The sequence below is a fragment of the Suillus fuscotomentosus genome, assembly GCF_016647785.1.
Source record: "Suillus fuscotomentosus strain FC203 chromosome Unknown F5891scaffold_67, whole genome shotgun sequence".
Lineage (NCBI taxonomy): Eukaryota > Fungi > Basidiomycota > Agaricomycetes > Boletales > Suillaceae > Suillus > Suillus fuscotomentosus.
The window spans coordinates 86,190-103,957 of NW_024539579.1; the positions used below are offsets into that span (position 1 = coordinate 86,190).

General features: G+C 47.3%; 5 protein-coding genes across 5 annotated transcripts; 2 read left to right on the forward strand and 3 right to left on the reverse strand.

Annotated features, from left to right (window-relative positions):
• Positions 1-352: 352 nt before the first annotated feature.
• F5891DRAFT_1058977 (CRAL TRIO domain-containing protein) lies at positions 353-1,994 on the forward strand. Its single transcript, XM_041362812.1, has 5 exons — positions 353-491; positions 614-832; positions 910-1,050; positions 1,102-1,262; positions 1,319-1,994. Exons 2-5 carry the CDS (start codon positions 647-649, stop codon positions 1,857-1,859), a joined length of 1,029 nt encoding a protein of 342 aa, XP_041220927.1. The 5' UTR covers positions 353-491; positions 614-646; the 3' UTR covers positions 1,860-1,994.
• Positions 1,995-2,068: 74 nt separating this feature from the next.
• Positions 2,069-4,487, reverse strand: F5891DRAFT_1058979 (uncharacterized protein). Its single transcript, XM_041362813.1, has 5 exons — positions 4,358-4,487; positions 4,265-4,299; positions 3,946-4,205; positions 3,844-3,895; positions 2,069-3,794 (listed from the first exon to the last, which is right to left on the reverse strand). Exons 1-5 carry the CDS (start codon positions 4,470-4,472, stop codon positions 2,379-2,381), a joined length of 1,878 nt encoding a protein of 625 aa, XP_041220928.1. The 5' UTR covers positions 4,473-4,487; the 3' UTR covers positions 2,069-2,378.
• Positions 4,488-8,853: 4,366 nt separating this feature from the next.
• Positions 8,854-11,377, forward strand: F5891DRAFT_1058987 (uncharacterized protein). Its single transcript, XM_041362814.1, has 6 exons — positions 8,854-9,020; positions 9,086-10,384; positions 10,440-10,584; positions 10,636-11,034; positions 11,106-11,146; positions 11,208-11,377. Exons 1-6 carry the CDS (start codon positions 8,976-8,978, stop codon positions 11,214-11,216), a joined length of 1,938 nt encoding a protein of 645 aa, XP_041220929.1. The 5' UTR covers positions 8,854-8,975; the 3' UTR covers positions 11,217-11,377.
• A 127-nt stretch (positions 11,378-11,504) lies between these two features.
• F5891DRAFT_1058989 (uncharacterized protein) lies at positions 11,505-13,445 on the reverse strand. The gene is made up of 3 exons (XM_041362815.1): positions 12,385-13,445; positions 12,183-12,327; positions 11,505-12,131 (listed from the first exon to the last, which is right to left on the reverse strand). The coding sequence occupies exons 1-3, from the start codon at positions 13,360-13,362 to the stop codon at positions 11,719-11,721; spliced, it is 1,536 nt and encodes a 511-aa protein (XP_041220930.1). The 5' UTR covers positions 13,363-13,445; the 3' UTR covers positions 11,505-11,718.
• Positions 13,446-14,951: 1,506 nt separating this feature from the next.
• F5891DRAFT_1281193 (uncharacterized protein) lies at positions 14,952-16,065 on the reverse strand (the record flags this gene model as incomplete). Its single annotated transcript, XM_041370455.1, has 7 exons — positions 16,039-16,065; positions 15,912-15,977; positions 15,798-15,857; positions 15,605-15,739; positions 15,321-15,552; positions 15,208-15,265; positions 14,952-15,152 (listed from the first exon to the last, which is right to left on the reverse strand). Exons 2-7 carry the CDS (start codon positions 15,937-15,939, stop codon positions 14,952-14,954), a joined length of 714 nt encoding a protein of 237 aa, XP_041220931.1. The 5' UTR covers positions 15,940-15,977; positions 16,039-16,065.
• Between the last annotated feature and the right edge of the window lie 1,703 nt (positions 16,066-17,768).

Sequence of the window (17,768 nt, forward strand, 5' to 3'; positions counted from 1 at the left end):
GTGGGTTTGATGAACACCATGAAACAGTCCCCGATCATACCTCCTTTCAATGTTCATCGTAGTTCATATGTGGAAGCATTTGAAGCAATCCCGACTGCAAGACCCTGTGCTTGCGAAATTGTTAGAAACATGTCGATGTACTAACACTTTCTTGGCTGAGAGGTGTGGGAGACTGGGAGTAATAGGTGTCACTGTAACAAACGGTGTACGCAATATCCATGAAAAGTAGTGCCAGGAGCAAGACAAGACATAGTGACGCATTGGGCGGAGCGCCAGCCTCGAATCCATGCGGTCGTGAAAGCAAGATGGATAATGTAAGATTGCTCAGATGAACCTTGGAATTAACGTCACAGGACAGGTGACCGAGCCCAAACCGAGCCTTTTAATAGTTTGAAACCAAGCCATTTCTGCTTTTGACTTCTAAGGGCAGCTTCAATGAATTGGCGCGTATTCTCTTCTCTTCTGCCTTCTTTATCAGGTCTAGGAAAACCCCGCCGATCTGCCTAGCAAGTCACTAGTACTCTTTGTGCTTCAAGCTGTTTCACTTGTTCGTTTAAGACTCCCGAAAAAGCTCTATAAGCCTCTAACTAACGTATATATAATGTGAAACTAGGACACCCCAGAACAGCGCTATCCAACGACTACGATGTCAGTTCACCTCCCACTCCCAGTCCCGACTCGCTCGCACGAGATTGCACCACCTTCAGCACTTTCCGAGAAGAACCAGACTTCATATGACTGTGTCCTCGAGCACTTCACTGCCGTAGACTATACGCTTCCGAATGTCGACCAGGAGAAGGCTGCACTGACAGTGGATGAAAAATTTTGGCTGGTCGGTGCACCTTATCGCACTCTTCGATTTCGTGCATTCGATTGACCCGCGTTACCCTGCCTTATGGTGACCAACAGTCATATGAATGTCTTCTGAGATTTCTACGTGCTACCAACTGGAACGCAGATACGACCATCAAGCGCTTAGAAGACACGCTCAAGTGGAGACGTGAATTTGGGATTTATGACAAAATCACTCCTGAATGTGTTGAACCAGAGGTACGAGGGAGCGAGTTCTTCAAGTTCACGATTAATGCGAATCGTTTGAAGGCAACTACCGGAAAAGCGTTTCTCTTTGGCTATGATACTCGCGGACGACCTGCGATCTATGTGAGCCCCTCAAAAGTGGGTGCCGAAGAGTCGCTCCGCACAATGCAGCTTATGGTCTGGATGGCCGAACGCGCTTTTGACCTCATGGGTCCAGGTGTCGAGTAAGTTCCCTTCTGCGCATCACATTTCTTTCAGAACTTATCTCAGCACCATGTAGGACCCTTGCATTGTTGGTGGATTATGCAGACAGCACCAAGAACCCGTCATTTGGCTTGTGTCGCACGACGCTGGACATCATTCAAACACACTATCCAGAACGCCTCGGCCTTGCGCTCGTTGCACATCTTCCCTGGCTTTTGAACGCATTTATTGCACTACTCATGCCATTCATGGATCCCTATACCCGGCAGAAGTTGGTCTTCAACCCTGTCATCAACGAGAATGGTCTGTTTAGGACAACTGCAGATGCGGAAGCTTGGGACGCCGACAGCATATCACGAGTATTTGAGCCGGACCAGCTTATCCAGGAGGGTTGGAATGGCTCACAACAGTTTACGTACTCCCATTGCGTATATTGGGAAGCGCTTGTGAAACTATGCGAGGAAAGGCGCTCTAGTATGTTCGTAGTGTGGCATCGCATGGGCGGGAAAGTTGGTATCAAGGAATGGGACGTCAAGGTTGCTGTCAGAGACGAAACGGTCGATGTGCATGTAGACGTTGATGGGGCGTTGACGGAGAATGACCAACTTCAGTCATGAGGAAGTCGCAGCCAAGCATTCGTTGTCAATTGACTTTTCTTTCCCGGCGTACTAACGTAGACCGAATCTATACACACATCTTGAGCTGTTTACAAACTTGCTGTACCGTAAATCCAAGTTTGTTTGGGACCTGTCGCAGAACGGAAACTTGAAGACCAGCTAAAATTACAGGGTCAGTTACCATTATGTTAAGAACTAGGCATCGTCACTGGAGTTGAAAGATTAATCGATTAACCATTGCTCGAATTGACCCGTGATTATCTACAGTATCGATATCTTGGAAATGACACCATATTTCCTAGTGTCACTAAAGTACATGTCATTATATATCATAGGACGCTCAAGAAAAATATCATACATAGGGACCAAATCAAAGTAGGCCTTGTACTTCATTACTGAAGACAGGCTTGAAACACTCGAACGAAATAAAATCATGTGCAAACGAACGCGTTAATAGGCATACCCATCCATTTCCGAAGACTCAAGAGTATGAGGACGTAGCCATGACACAGACTCAGATTACAAGACACGTACTTCCCGACCATCTGAATACTGCGGCGGGGGTTCAACCGAACTATTGTTGCCTGGTACAACATTATCAGCGCCAGTTTGCGCGTTAGCCGACGCCATAGTTTGACCTCCAGATGCTTCGTGCACAGCTAAGCTGTCTGTGTCAGGGCTCTGAGAGAAATTTTGTGTCTGATTAAAGGGTGTGAGGGAGTTCTTAACTGCGATATTGTCCGCAGAGGTAGCAATTGATTGGATTCCAGGTTGAACGGGTGGAGTGAGGTATACAGGAACTGTCTTCCGTGGCGATGGTGGTGTTGGTCCAGCCCCCACAGCCATATACTCGACGGGTGCCACATCCGACATTTGAGCGTCTCCATATGGAGCGAAGTCTGTGTTAGAGCTCTGGTGCCAAGGTTGTGCCTGATTGAAGGGCGCATGATGGTCCCTAGCCGCCAAGTTGGTGGCAAGCGCATTAAGGGGGCTTGATTGCAATCCGGATTGGATGGGTGGACCAAGGTAGCTAACAGGATCTGCCTCCTGTGATAATTGTGATGGACTTTCAGCGACGGTAGTCATTCGTCTGTCAACAGATGACATAGCCAAATTTCGAGTGTCTCCATACGCAGCAGAGTCTGCGTTTGAGCCCTGGCGTGAATGCGATGTCTGATTGAATGGTGTGCGAGGATCGTTGGTAGTGAAGTTTCCGAAAGACGGGGGTGATTGACGGTTGTAAGCGGATGACACAGTCGAACGAACATCACCGTAGACAGGAGAGTCTGTGTTAGAGCTCTGGCGCGAATATTGTGTCTGGTTGAATGATGAGGCATGTGCACCAAGAGCGAAGTTGCCGGCGGACGGATTGGTCATATCTGACTGGGCTCCCAGGCTGTGTTGAATGGGTCGGACATAGTAGGTTTGTGTTTCGGATGGGAAAGGGAATGACGACGGAATGTCGCCGTGAGGGCTGACTTTGTAATTTGGATCTGTACGCTGCAGTTGACCTGGATATCTTTGTGTGGGAGACCGAACGTCCGCAGGGCGAGATGCTCTCCGTTTACGCCACAAGCACATGCCGAGTATGATCGATCCTATAAGGACCGCCGCACTGCCGCCCACTGTGCCCGCGATAATAGCAACATCGTTGCTTGATGTGCCAGTTGTAGCCGAACTGCTTGCTGAACTGCTTGAAGTAGATGGAGTTGTGGTCGTGGATGATATGCCTGCAGTGATTGATGGCGAGGTGGTGCTTATGCACGAGAAATTACCCGTTCCTACCACCTGTTCGAACCCAGAGATCCCACCTTGTCTGCCCAAGGAGTCGGTAACAAAATACATGAGGTTTGTCCCTCCAGTAACATCTGTGACTGAAGTAAAACTGTTGTTATTGGAATAGAATACAGTCAATTGTCCGCCAGGAATAAGTTGCTGTGGCAAGATAAGTAGATTATTTCCATAGAATTCGTGATGATCTGACCACAATAGTAATGGGCAGGACTGCAGTACTTTGAGCCAGGATGGTAAATGGACTGCAGTAGTGGTAGGTCAGTGCCACAAAAAGTAGGCGAACCAAACTTACCTGCATTGTATCGGCGGAAGTGGATCCAACTGGAACGTGTAAGGAGGTGACAAAACTGCAGTGCTGCAAACGTTATCTCCAACTGAACTCCCGACAGTTAATATGTTTGTCGTCCCCCCCGAACCAAACCGAGTAGCGTCAGACATGACGAGTAGAAACGTAGTTCCCGTCGGCAATGGCAATTGCAGTATCGAAAAAGAGCCTTTGCCATTGCTGAAGCCCGATGCTGGTACGGTATAATTCTGATACGTTTGTAAAGACTGGAAAGCACAGAGGTTAGTGCACAATTGACGCGCTTGAGACAATAGCGCCGACGAACGGGAGCTAAGAGTATTTCAAATGGTGCTTGCCCACCTGACGACCCCGATAACATTCAGCGGGAGCGTATAAAGTGTACTAGATATGCGCTTACCAGTCCATGAAATGTTGAGAGGGCCACACTGAGTGGGAGTCCCAACAGTCACACTGAAAGCACGAGCAACAGAGAGACAAGAAGCAATACAGGTAAAGAAGCGAACGAAGTGCATACTCGAGAAATGAGGAAGACAAGCGAAAGATGTCAAGAAGAGACGCAAATGCAGTCGAGTGATACCTTGCAAAAGAGGAATGGGGCAGATTCGAGGTGGGGAGATTGCATCCTAGATAACGCTGACACGCCGAGAATCATCATTATATAGCGTTAGACAATGACATGAACCTGTCAAGGCTGTTCGTGATCATCGATACTGCACGGTACCGCCTTCTGATTCCTGGGGTCTGACATTCTGCATTCCGGTGTCTTTTCTACCGTGTGGCCAGCCAAGAGTGACTCTGAGTGAATGCACGAAGGATGTGACAGTGGTGTGTAGACCACCTCTATCGCGAACGCCGCGCAGTCACCAGTAGTATATGGTGCGCTCGACCGTCTCGACGTAAGAGAGAAATCCATTCGAGAGGGGATGGGCAGGCACCGACTTCAAAGTTTCAGTCTATCCAAGTTTGCTGTGAAGGTTGCCTGCCAAGTGCTAACGGGTACAGGGCCAACCCGATCAGCGATAGTATGTGGGAAAAGTATAGCGAACCAAAATTCAGTTCTCGGTCAATTTCAGTTCCAGCTCGTCCATGTCCCTGGTCTCGTTGTCCCTAAATCCCATGCTACAATATCATTCTGATGCATCAGAACAGCAACTAAAGACTCAGACTTGGGTGCCTGTTCTTCAAGCCGTTAAGTAGCCTATTTTTGTTATGCATCAAATGTTTCAAACATGACGCAGGTCGGGAAATGAGTACTGAGTACTCGGAGTAACAGCATCGTAATGCGGGAAGAATACATCCTCCGAGGATCCGACAGTTCATCGAAGAAATTTACTCAGCCTCACGTGTCATCCTCTGTCTTCTGCAGGGATCATGGAGCAGAGACTCTAACCGTCAATCTTCTGGGGTTTTGAGGTAGTACCTCGCTGACTCGGATTTCCTTGGCTATCCGATGACATTGACACTAACACTATCTTGGTGCTACGAGTGCTACATTATTGCCAAACTCTCCGCTCATGCGCCCTTGAAACAGCGCTGGGTCCTTCGAGACCCCCGGGGGTGCCATCTGCATAGGTAAGTATTTTCACGAGATTGCACAATTACCTCATTCAGAACAAAGGCTTGACTTATGCGTGGCAACACGTGGACTCCTGGTCTAATGCTGTCGAACCAATCGCAATGCAAGACAAAACCATCTAGGAGCGCTGGTCCGCAGTCGAGATCACGATGACGATGCGATCATATGCAAGTCTCAAGTCTAGGGGGGAACTAAGAAGACGATTATCACCTGATGAAAAGGGTTGAATCTACGAGTAACAGACTTTGTTGTGTCATTCCTGCCGACTGGCCGAATTGACCCATTGACCCTCAAGTTTGAAATGCAAGCTTCAAGGTTTCACTAGATTCATACTACGCCACGAAACGCTTATCAATGATATCGCCTTACCGAGGTTCGCATTCAGAATAGAAAGCCGACTGGAGGTCGAGAGTATAAATAAAGACCTCCAACATTAGACGGGTATAAATAGCGTTTGCATCAGTCGGGCAAAGGTATTTACACCCCAAACTCTACTATAGACGATAGATGAAGCTTATAACAAGATCGTGTCCGAGTCTACGACCCCAAGGGACTTCACTCCTACCATTTATGTGAGCCCCTCAAAAGTGGGTGTCAAAGAGTCGCTCCGCACAATCCAGATGATTGTCTGGATGGCCGAACACGCCTTTGATCTCATGAGTCCAGTTGTCGAGTAAGTTCCCTTCTACGGTATATTAGGAAGCGCTCTAGGATGTTTGTGTGGCATCGTATGGGCGGGAAAGTCGGTACTAAGGAAGGCATCCGTATTTTCTGTAAACATCATGAAGAGGAACGAACGAAAAGAATCTTCTATATTTGGCAGACTTGGTCTGAGTCAGCAGCCCCTCAGTAAATCAGTTTAGCGATCAATCGATCATAAACCCACTGCGAGAATGATCCCAGCGACACTACTGTCACAGCTGCCCCATGATGTGCAGGTGTGTTTTGCGATCGGCCCTTATTTTGCCGCCGTAACCGATGTCACCCAGAGGCTGGTCCGAAGAGTGTTGAATCGTTCGGTTGCAGACTTTAAGAAGCTGTGCAATCGACTTCCAGATTGCTCCACATCTGAGCTATCTATCCTGCAGCCAGTGTTCTACGTGTATCTCGACCCAGACCGCATTCCTGCACAGTCGACCCCAGCCGCTACCGCTGATATCCAGCTCGCCTACCAGTCACTTCTCGCGATTGTTGCAACTTTGCATACCAATGGTTCTGGCATTGACTCAGACTCGGCAGGTTCAGAAAAGTATCATCTCGTTTCCTCCTGGAAACGTGTTGTTCCCTGGCTTGTCTTCTTTCATGACCAATTCATTATGTGCAGAGCCAACTATCGACCTGTCGACAAGATGGCTGCCATCAGGCTTGTCGCTAGTTTGCTATTTCATGTTTCTGTCATTGAGAGCGACAGCACCGAAATATCAGTGCTTAGCACTCCCGTCCTTTATTGCCCAATCGCGGAGTTGTGGTTGTTAGCCGTGAACACCAAAGACAGAGATGTAGTGTGCTTGTCATCGCGGGCCGGCGCTCGCACCACTTCTTTTCGCATTTTCGGCACCTTTGTGATTGCAGAATGTATTTGCGACAAATCTTTTTTGACCATACTAGCCGAAGTATCAGGTGGCGTCGACGCCGTCGCCTCTGCAGCTCTGAAGTATGTCAAAAACATACGGTCGATGGCTAAAAACCCCGATATAGCCTCTGACGCTTTCAAGCTCAAGCTGGTTGTATCAATGTTTTCGTGCTGTGTTGCAATTATCTTATCGACGAGCATGCACGATGCTGCGATGCGGGAAGCATACATCCTCCGGCAGTCCCTCAAAGAGGTTTTCTCGACTCTCCGTGTTCTCCAGTCTCTTCCTCCGGGCAGAGGGAGCATGACGGGGGCCCTCCGCTCAACTATTCCGTACATCCGCCTTCTCCTTGAAAATGCCGACGACCCTGTTTCAGTATTCCATCAAGCCCTTCGTGCACACGCTGTCGAGACCATGATACATATAAGTCCTTCTGAACACCTGTCAGTGGATATAGTGGGACCGGGGAAACCTCATATGGCCAATGAGGCTTTTCTTAGGATCTTAACCGATTACACTCTTCACGACAAAATCTTGTCCTACGTCTCTGAACATGTGGACACCTGGTCTGATGATCTCGGACCAATCATGAGACAAGACAAACCCCTCTGGGATGTCTGGTCCGAACTAGAGCAGAAAATACGATCATATGGGATACTTAGGTCCAGGGCAGAAATGATAGTGTGGCCATCACTAAGTAAAAAGGGCTGGGTTCTACAAGTCAGTCATAGACTTCATTTCTTCAGCTTCGTTCCTGCTGATTCGTCGACTCAGAACTACCAGTGTCACTGCGGTAGTACTGCGGAAGACATTCGTCTCAGGCAATGTGCGGGATGTCAGGTTGTACGGTACTGCTCAAAGCGATGCCAGCGTAATTCCTGGTATAGTCACCATAGGTTAAGCTGTGAATTTTTAAAGGCAGCTGTCGGCGAGTCTTTTCGATGTTAAGATATGCGTATTATTTTCACTGACAATGTACCCAGGCTCATCGATACCACACCACGTGAAACGTAGTCTGCGTCTGCTAGCCGCTCTAGAAGTTGGCCATAAGCAGCGCAAGTGGGACAATATTTTGAGATTGGTCGTCGCTGCACGGTATGAATATCCGGAAGATCGGGAACGACTCGTGGTCGAGCTAGCTCTTGATAAGAACGAAGAATTAGTTCGACCTCTTCGAAACTACCTCTTCCTGTTCGATGGCCTCTCTGAAAATGAGGTCGTGGACCGCTTATCATCTTGGCCAGATTCGAGGGGCCAACTTCAAGGACTATTCCTTTGTTCAGTTATCACGATACACGATCGATATGCGGCACGGCAAATTTTATTCAGTCCGTGTATTGCATTAGATATGGAGATAGTGCCGCAAACGTTCAACGGTAACGTTCAGGATGTGTGAATTACTGTACATTTTTCGGCAGGTCTCGCTTGTGTTTGTTCTTTGATCTGCTGTATCGGTTCTGGCTGCCAGCCCCGAAAGGGATGACGCAGTCATATCACTTCTGATTCTGGTACGAATGTCAACGTTCATTGCTTTCTCCAGTCGCTCTGTTTACCCCTCACGCACTGTATATGTAGTACAATTACATTAGGGCTATGTGGCCTGTCATCAGCTTAGCTTCATCTATCGTCTGTAGTAGGGTTTGGGATGGTCGTGTAAATATCTTTCAATGCGCGACTGACTCGGACGCAAACACTATTTATATTTGTTTACACTTATACTTCTTGATATCGATAAGCGCTTCGCGCATATCCAATCCAGCGTATGAACATGAGGCCTCGAGGGCCGAAGATTGCCGCATTAGATCTCAAGTCCTTTAGCTACGAGAGACTCGGTCACCACCTGTCATCCCCCATTTCTACTGAGAATGATCTCAGCGATACTACTATCACAGCTGCCCCAGGACATACAGGCGAGTGTTTTGCGATCTATCCTTACTAGGTTGTTGGTATCGCTGCATACTGATATATTATACAGAAGCTGGTGCAGGGAGTGTCGAATCGTTCGGTAGCTGACTTTGAGCAGCTCTGTGATCGACTTACAGACTGCTCCGCACCCGAGCTATGTATGCTGCAGCCAGTGTTCTACATACACCTCGACCCAGATTTCATTCCTGAAAAGTCTACTCCAGCCGCCATCACCGATATTGAGCTCGCAAAGTGGTCACTTGTTGGGATCATGAAAACATTTAACATGTGTCCTGGCGCTGAGCCAGAAAGATATCTGTTTTCTGCCTGGAACCGTGTTACTCCCTGGCTTGTCTTCTTTCATAGCCAGTTTATCATGCGCAGAGCCAACCATAGGCCAATTAGCAGGAGGCTAGCCGTCGACGTGGTTGGCTGTATTCTGCAGCATGCCAATAACATGATCACAAGCGGCGGGGACACAGTATTGATCACCACACCCTCCATTTACCATCTGCTCGTAGAGTTATGGTTACTCGCCCTCAAAATAAAAGACGAGGATGTGCTGATCATTCCCCAGCATCCGTGTAATCAATCGATCTATGGCCCTCAATTCGCTTCTCTTGAAATTGTCATCCCATTGGTGTTTTCAGACTGCACGAACTACAAAGCCTTTATGACAACCGTGCTCGAAGTGTCAGGTGACATTGGCACGGTCGTTTCTACAGCTCTGGAATATGTCATGCACATGGGATTAATGGCCCAGGACCCTAATAAAGTCACAAGCCTTCCAACATCACTCGGCATGCTTACACACACGTTTTCAAATTGCGTTATTGTCATTATTGAACTAAGCAAGCACAGCGCCGCAATGCGGGAAGAATTCATCCTACGACTATCCGTTAAGAAGATTTTCTTGATTTGTCGCATTATCCAACTTCTTTTTTCTTCTGGAGAGAGCATGGATCCCACGTTTGGCAAATCCACACTCGTCCAGAGTTTCTTGTACCTCATTGCTCTCCTTTTACGTGCGAATAACACTGTCCCAGTGTTACATCAAGCTCTTCACTCATATGCCTTCGAAATAGCCATGGGCATCCAAGGACCCGCTGTGGAGGTGGATCTTCGTGATTACAAGAAAAGTTTTCTTGTGATCTTAGACATTTTCCTCGTCTACGACAAAATCTTGACCTACGCGTACAAACATGTGGATGCCTGGTCTAATGCTCTTGGACCAGATGTGTTACCAGACGAAACTATCCGAAAGCGTTGGTCTGCAGTTGAGACGAAGATACGACTATATGCCAGTCTCAAGTCTAGGGAGGAAAAGATAAGGCGGCCATCACCTGATAAAAAGGGCTGGATTCTACGAGTTAGTGACTGACTTTGTTGTTTCGTTCCTGCAGGTCAACTTACCCAAAGAACAGTGTTACTGTGGTGATACCACAGAAGATACTCAGCTTAGGCAATGCTCGGAATGTCAGGTTGTGCGGTACTGCTCAAAGCGATGCCAGCGTGATTCCTGGTATAGTCATCACAAATGGAGCTGCAAATTTTTGAAGGCAGCTGTTGGCAAGTCTTCGATTATTCGGCTCACATCATTTTCATTGACAATCTGTCCAGGTTCATCGACATCGCACTACATGAAACGTAGTCTCTGCCTGCTATCTGGCATAGAGGCTCACATGGTATTGTGCAGGTGGTCGGATATTCAGGACCAGGTAGCCGCTGCGCGATGCAAGTATCCAGAAGATCAGGATCGACTCGTTGTCAAGATCACTATAGATAAGGAAGAGATATCAGTTCAACCTCTACGACAGTACCTCTTCGTGTTCAATGGTCTCTCTGAAAATGAGGTCGTGGACCGCTTATCGTCATGGCCAGATCCAAGGGGCCATCTTCGACGATCATTCTTTTGTTCGGTTATCGCGATACATGATAAATATTCGTCACAGATCTTATTCAGTCCACATACTGCATTAGATATGGAGACAGTACCAACGCTCAGCCGTAACCAGCAATGTATGTGAGCTCATGTTGCTCAGGTCTTGCTTGCACTTGTTCATCGATATTGATATTCTATATTGGGTCAGATCTAGAATCGCGAAGGAAGAAATATGAATCACCAATGGATGTATGTCTTCGCTCTACGCAGCACTCGCATACAAAGCTGATCCTACATTGCATCGTCATAGCGCGGATGAGACTGAAATCAGTGGGAAGTTCTGAACATGGATTAGTACTCCTGTAATTTTTGTTGGGCTTTAATTTTACTACGACTGTTCTCTGAGACTCCGACGGATCCCAAACAAACTTGAATTCACCACAAGTCTGTAAAACAGCTCCAGATGTGTGTATAGATTCGGTGTACGTTGGTACGTAGGAAAAGAAAAGATTGACAATGGATGCTTGGTTGCGGTTTCCTCACGACTGAAGCTGGTCATTAATCGATCTGAAAAGACTTCACTCTGAGGTAATATGTATCTAAATAGCTCCAGTTGAATTGTACTACATATACAGTGCGTGAGGTGTAAACAGGGCGACTGGAGAAAGCAATGATTAATGAATCTTCTTGCTACTATCAATCAGAAGTGATCTGACTGCGTCATCCCTTGTCGGGGCCAGCACGACCCGATGCAGCAGATCAAAGAACAAACGCATGCAAGTCCCGCCAAACAATGTACAGGACTTCACACATCCTGAAGGTTACGGTTGAGCGTTTGCGACACTGTTTCCAAATATCTCCATATTCAATGCCATACACGGACTGAATAAAATTTGTCGTGATTCATATCGATCGTGTATCGTGATGACCGAAAAAAGGAATGGTCCTTGAAGTCCTTGAACTTCCCTAGGATCTGACCAAGACGATAAGCGGTCCACGACCTCATTTTCAGAGAGCCCATTGAACAGGAAGAGGTAGTCTCGAAGAGGTCGAACCGATTCTTCGAACTTATCAAGAGCTAGCTCGACCACGAGCCGTTCCTGATCTTCCGGATATTCACACCGTGCAGCGGCGAACAATCTCAGAATATTGTCCCACTTGCGCTGCTTATGGGTCACTTCTAGAGCGGCTAGCAGACGCAGACTACGTTTGATGCGTTGCGGTGTCGATGGCCCTGGGTAGATTGTCGGTGGAAACAATGCGCATATCTATCGAGAAGACTTACCGACAGCTGCCTTTAAAAAATTACAGCTCAGCCTATGGTGACTGTGCCAGGAATCACGCTGGCATCGCTTTGAGCAATACCGCACAACTTGACACCCCGCACATTGCCTGAAGCGAATGTCTTCTGCAGTACCATCGCAGTGACACTGGTAGTGTCAAGTCGACGAATCAGCAGGGATGAAGCAATGAAGTCTGAGACTGACCTGTAGAACCAAGCCCTTTTTACTCGGTGATGGCCACCATATCGTTTCTGCCTTGAACCTAAGTGTCCCATATACTCGAAGGGCCTGCTCTACATTGGACCAGAGATCCAAGAGGCGTTCATCTTGTCTCACGATTGATCCGAGATTATTAGACCAAGCGTCCACATGTTTACAGATGTAGGATAAGATTTTGTCGTGAAGACTGTATTTGAATAAGATCCTAAAAAACGCCTCGTTGATCCAACGAGGATCCATCTCCGCTACCTTCTCCTCCAGGGGTCCGTAAGGACTTATATGTACCATTGTTTCGAAGGCGTGTGCACAAAGAGCTTGATGGAGTGCTGATACAGGGTCGTCGCCACGTTTAAGGAGAATGTCCAGGTACGTAAAACTTGAGGCAAGGGCCTCCGCCATGGCCTCTCTAGCCAGAGGAAGAGACTGAAGAACACGGAGAGCCCCAAAAATGTCTTTGACGGACTGCCGGAGGAGGTATGCTTCCCGTATCGCCGCATCGAGCATGCTCGTCGTTGCAATAATTCCAATACAGCACGAAAACACTGGTACAAGCAGCTCGAACTTGAAAGCATTGGAAACTATGTCAAGGTCCTTAGCCATCGACCGTAAGCTCTTGAGATATTTCAGAGCTGCAGAAGTGACGGCGCCAATGCCACCTGACAATTCGAGTAGTATGGTCACAAAGGATTCATCCTGAACGCATACTGAAACCAACATGACGCCGCAAACTCGAAAGGAAGTAGTGCGAGCGGGGCCGGACGGCGACGACAGGCACACTACATCTTTGTCTTTGGTTTTCAGGGCCAACAACCACAACTCTGCGATCGGGCGATAAAGGGCAGGAGTGGTAAGCAATATGGTTATGCTGCGCTCGTCGCCAAGAGTCGAGACATAAAATAGTAAGGTAGTAACAAGTCTGATGGCAGCCGTTTTGTCGACGAGTCGATAGTTGGCTCTGCACATAATGAATTGGTCATGAAAGAAGATAAGCCAGGGAGCGACATGGTTCCAGGCGGAAATAAGAAGTTGTTTTTCCGAACCTGCCGTACCACCATCGATACGGCCCAGAGTTGTAATGATCGCGTGAAGCGACCTGTAGACGAGCTCTATATCAGTGGCAGCGGCTGGAGTTGATTTTGCAGGAATGCGTTCTGGATCGAGATGTATGTAGAGCACTGGCTGCAGGATACATAGCTCAAATGCGGAACAATGTGGAAGTCGATTGCACAGCTTCTCAAAGTCTGCAACCGAACGATTCATGTACACTCTCTGAACCAGTTTCTGAGTGACACATCAGTTATGGCGATAACAAACTAAGGATCGATTGTAAAACATTCACCCGCACATCCTGGGGCAGCTGCGACAGTTGCGTTGCTGGTATCATTCTCGGTAAAATTGAGTCACAGTGGTCAACTACTTAGCACCCCGGTCCCCGCTCACTCAGACCGTTGGAAAGACCATAAAGTTCGATCGTTCTCCGACATTCAAGCGAAGTACGGAGTTTGAAATTTACAGTCTCGCCGCGTGCCTGAAGTCAGGCCTATGCACACACATGGTTCTTATGACAATTCACGATGCAACACAATTCAAAGATCATGGAACATTCCCTTCGAGTTCGATACCCTCAAATCTCCCAGAGTACCACTCACAACCTAACGCACGCACTTTCCAAATACGAAAACCTAAATCAAGGTCCCATGATATCGTCGATGTCATTCTGAAGACATCTTGGCCGCATCCACATAATCGCTTTCCAAGCCCTGCTACATCCCAGAGACGGTATCTCCCGCCACTCAGCTACTTCGAGAGATCGACCGTTCGCTGTCTCAAACTCGCTATCACATCCACTACTTGAAATCAAACAACAGATGCTCGACTCCTGCACTATCGCTGGTGCTGGTGCCTGCATGTCCGTTCCTAGGTCACAGGTGCGTCACATCAACGAGCCATTTTATGTTTGGTGTACCATGCTCAGACTTGAGTACCCTGGATTCCCTTGACTCCCCAGAGGCGCTGGGTCTCGGCTACAGAAAGCACGCAGGGGCATTCAAACTTACTACTTGTGGTTTTTATATCACGATGATACATGTATCCCCCGATAACACTTCTGTAATAATCCTGGACACGATTGAGCCATTTGACATGAATCAGCTGAGAAAGACGTTGAATGAGCGAGGCGAGAAGATAAATCGAGGACAGGTTATTGAGGAACCAAGGCTGTGCACTGTTGCTCAACTTGGCTCTCGCGCCCTCATTTGGTTAAGCAATTGCGTGAATGATCATTATCAGACAGGAAAGAAGAACCAATATTAATGGTTGGTGCAAGTGTGTGTGGATAGCTAGTGCCAGTATAGATATTCAGGATATTCATTTTAACAGTGTCAGTAACGGTATAGCAAATCACTTGACTAAATAATACAACAAAAACTTTGTATGTCTCCTTGAAATCTACTTCGGAACTTCGATCAATACTTTCAAGAAAGTGGTAATAAAGAAAAGCAAATTTTCCTGCTCTTTGGAGGGCACTAGACAACCGTGAACTCCACCGATTATCACACACCACTTCCAGTCGATATTTCCACTCGCTCCTGGAAAGCGATTGAGGTCATACCAGTTGCTACGTCAGAATCGGCCACGAGCTTAGCGTGGTATTCTCGAACACCAAGGATCAGGCGCGGTCCCAACACAGACAGCTGCACGACCTGCGAAATCTGAAGAAACCCAGAAATAATCTGAGAGGGCAGGGAATTGCTCTGTAGAAACGATAAATTGTGGTAGCGTGCATAGGCAAGTGAAAGATTGACATACTGTGATGAATGTTGGATAGAAACCAAGAATGAGCTGGAAGCAAGAAACAGTAACAAAGCTGCCACATCCGACCCTTCAGTGGAAAGAAGGAACAATGATCACAATGAGCTTACCTCGCAAAGTAAACGACGTGAGTTTTCATCAACACCGTGAAACAGTCCTCGATAATCCCTCCTGTCGAATGTTTTCGCAATTCACGGAAGTGTTTCACCACAATCCGGGCTGCGAGACATAGTGCGATGGCCTCCCACACGGTGGTGAGTATCCAAGCAATGGCAATTATAAATACGACATCTTCCGTATAGTTAATCTGGCACCGATAAGTACCGTAGAGAATGAGTTCCTCTGGTATCAATCAGTCTCGTGCACGTTTATTTTCATTAACAATTAAACGTACCCCCTGAAGTATGCATCGTTGTCATTATGGCGACCACTGCATCGAGAGTGTTGACAGCCAGGAAGGTGACAATGAGAAACATCAGGATCTTTCTGGATCCTTGATACATCGCATGCAACCGAGTGATGATGATGACTTGCACCATGTTTCAGTCAAGTCAATATCACTCGGGTATCGCAAGTGCAAACCTCACCCCACAGCATCGCAAATACCACAACACCCGTCCAAACACATACGACGTAGACAATTTTGCCTGACGAATCCAGTCAGCGACCAGCCTGGGGTAGCAAACTCCAAACAGACTCACATCTGTTGCAGTATAGCGTGGCAGTCATTAGTGAACCAAGAAGTTAGTAAAGAACCACACCCACTGCTACAAGGCGCTACAGTTAATTGGAGGGGAATAGTAATAGGTATCTGTGAAGAAGACTCACTGTATCTGTCATCCAGATGGTCGGAACACTGTCTGAATGCCGTTGGTCAGAAGAAGCAAAGACAGCGAATGTACTAAGGGGACATGCCCAGAAAGATCAGGCTGGTTATGAGAGATAGACGATTAGCACAACACCGATTGTGTAGTCTTCCGGACATACGCAGCGTATAAGATTCCAAGGTAACGTGCCTAGGATACTTTTGAGTCAGCAAAACATAGCACTGCGACAAATGAACTACATACACCGAGATACATAACTGTCATTACAGACCATCGTTGTCTCTGGAATCAAGTTTATTTTCATGTGTGTTCCTCTGACACCAGACCCTACTCACCCATATCAATTCCACCTATGAAGTCATTCTCAGCGAGATGGCTGCTCCGGTCATACCATCGACATACCTCTTGTCCGAATGTAAGTGCTGAAAATAATTGTAAGACGTCAGCAGTCTTTTAATGTTATCATGCTCACCCCAATCATACATCACTGCAACCAAGGTGGCGACTGCGAAACCACAACCGAGGTAGACTGAGTCAGCTTCAACATCTGACTGCTCTCCACGAACCTACAAAATAGCTGCCCAAACGATCTGCATTGATGACCGACCACCAAGCGGGATCATTTGAGACTATGATCATATTGATAGAGAATGGAAGTGGGTGAGAGGCGAACTTGATGGACGTAAGACGATGGCATTCGTGCTAGTTATACCACAATCCGGTACGGAGATCAGCGAAACGAGATCGGGGAATTCGATGATGACCGTTCCTGCTTCGATTGGTCGAAGTGGATTTTTTTTGCATGAGGAAAGATAAATTAATCCAGGGGATCATCGAGGATGTAGGTCGTAAAACATTTGAACCAGCAAAACACTTGAACTCCACAAAAGGTCAAACAACATCAAGAACTGTTTGTGATCTTGTCCCCTTGTTTCCGATGCTATTCTCGAGATCTTTTTGCTACATGTGCATCAGCAACCAAGTATTACTTCATCTGTTTGATACATACTGATCACGGTATGACCATCGGAAAGCTCGTCATCTCATCTCTCTTCGCCTCTCCAGCACAGGCCCGGAGAGCATAACAGCTCATCCAAGGTCACTCAGCAAATGCACATTGCGCCGGCATGACACCGGACCAGAAAAGTCAGCCGTCAAAAATAGGGAGATTCGCATGACGAAATAGATTCGCGTCCTGCTCTGGCTACCAATACCTCTCAGCGAGCATACATCTCAGTGTCTCATCCCACCCTTAGGTGATCTATCGCTTCATGTGCTCCCTCTCGCTCTCTGCCTCGAAAATAGAGTTATTGTATCATCTGAATGCCAGAAATGGTGAGCCCAGAATGTTTGATTTGTATCTTGGAGTTGATGCGGTGGTAAGAGGTTCACGAGAGACGTGAGATTCCGTGATTGATGAGTATGATGAAGATACAACAACACCCATATTATCAAGAGAGCGTTGAGAAAGGAGATAAAAGAAAATCATGCTCAGATGCACAATGGTTGAAGGCGGCAACATCCTGTTGGCACACGATCAGAAAGTGGGAGATTTGAAGAAGTTGAGGCAATAACTCACCAGGCCATACATCTGCCAATGCACACTATCAACGCTCATTCCAATGAAACCCGATCCACACCGTGCCACACCGAATCCATCATGCAGTTGATGCCCTCCTGTTGACTCACATTCGCAGGGTAGCCTGAGTGGGAACGTGGATTGGAAACGCC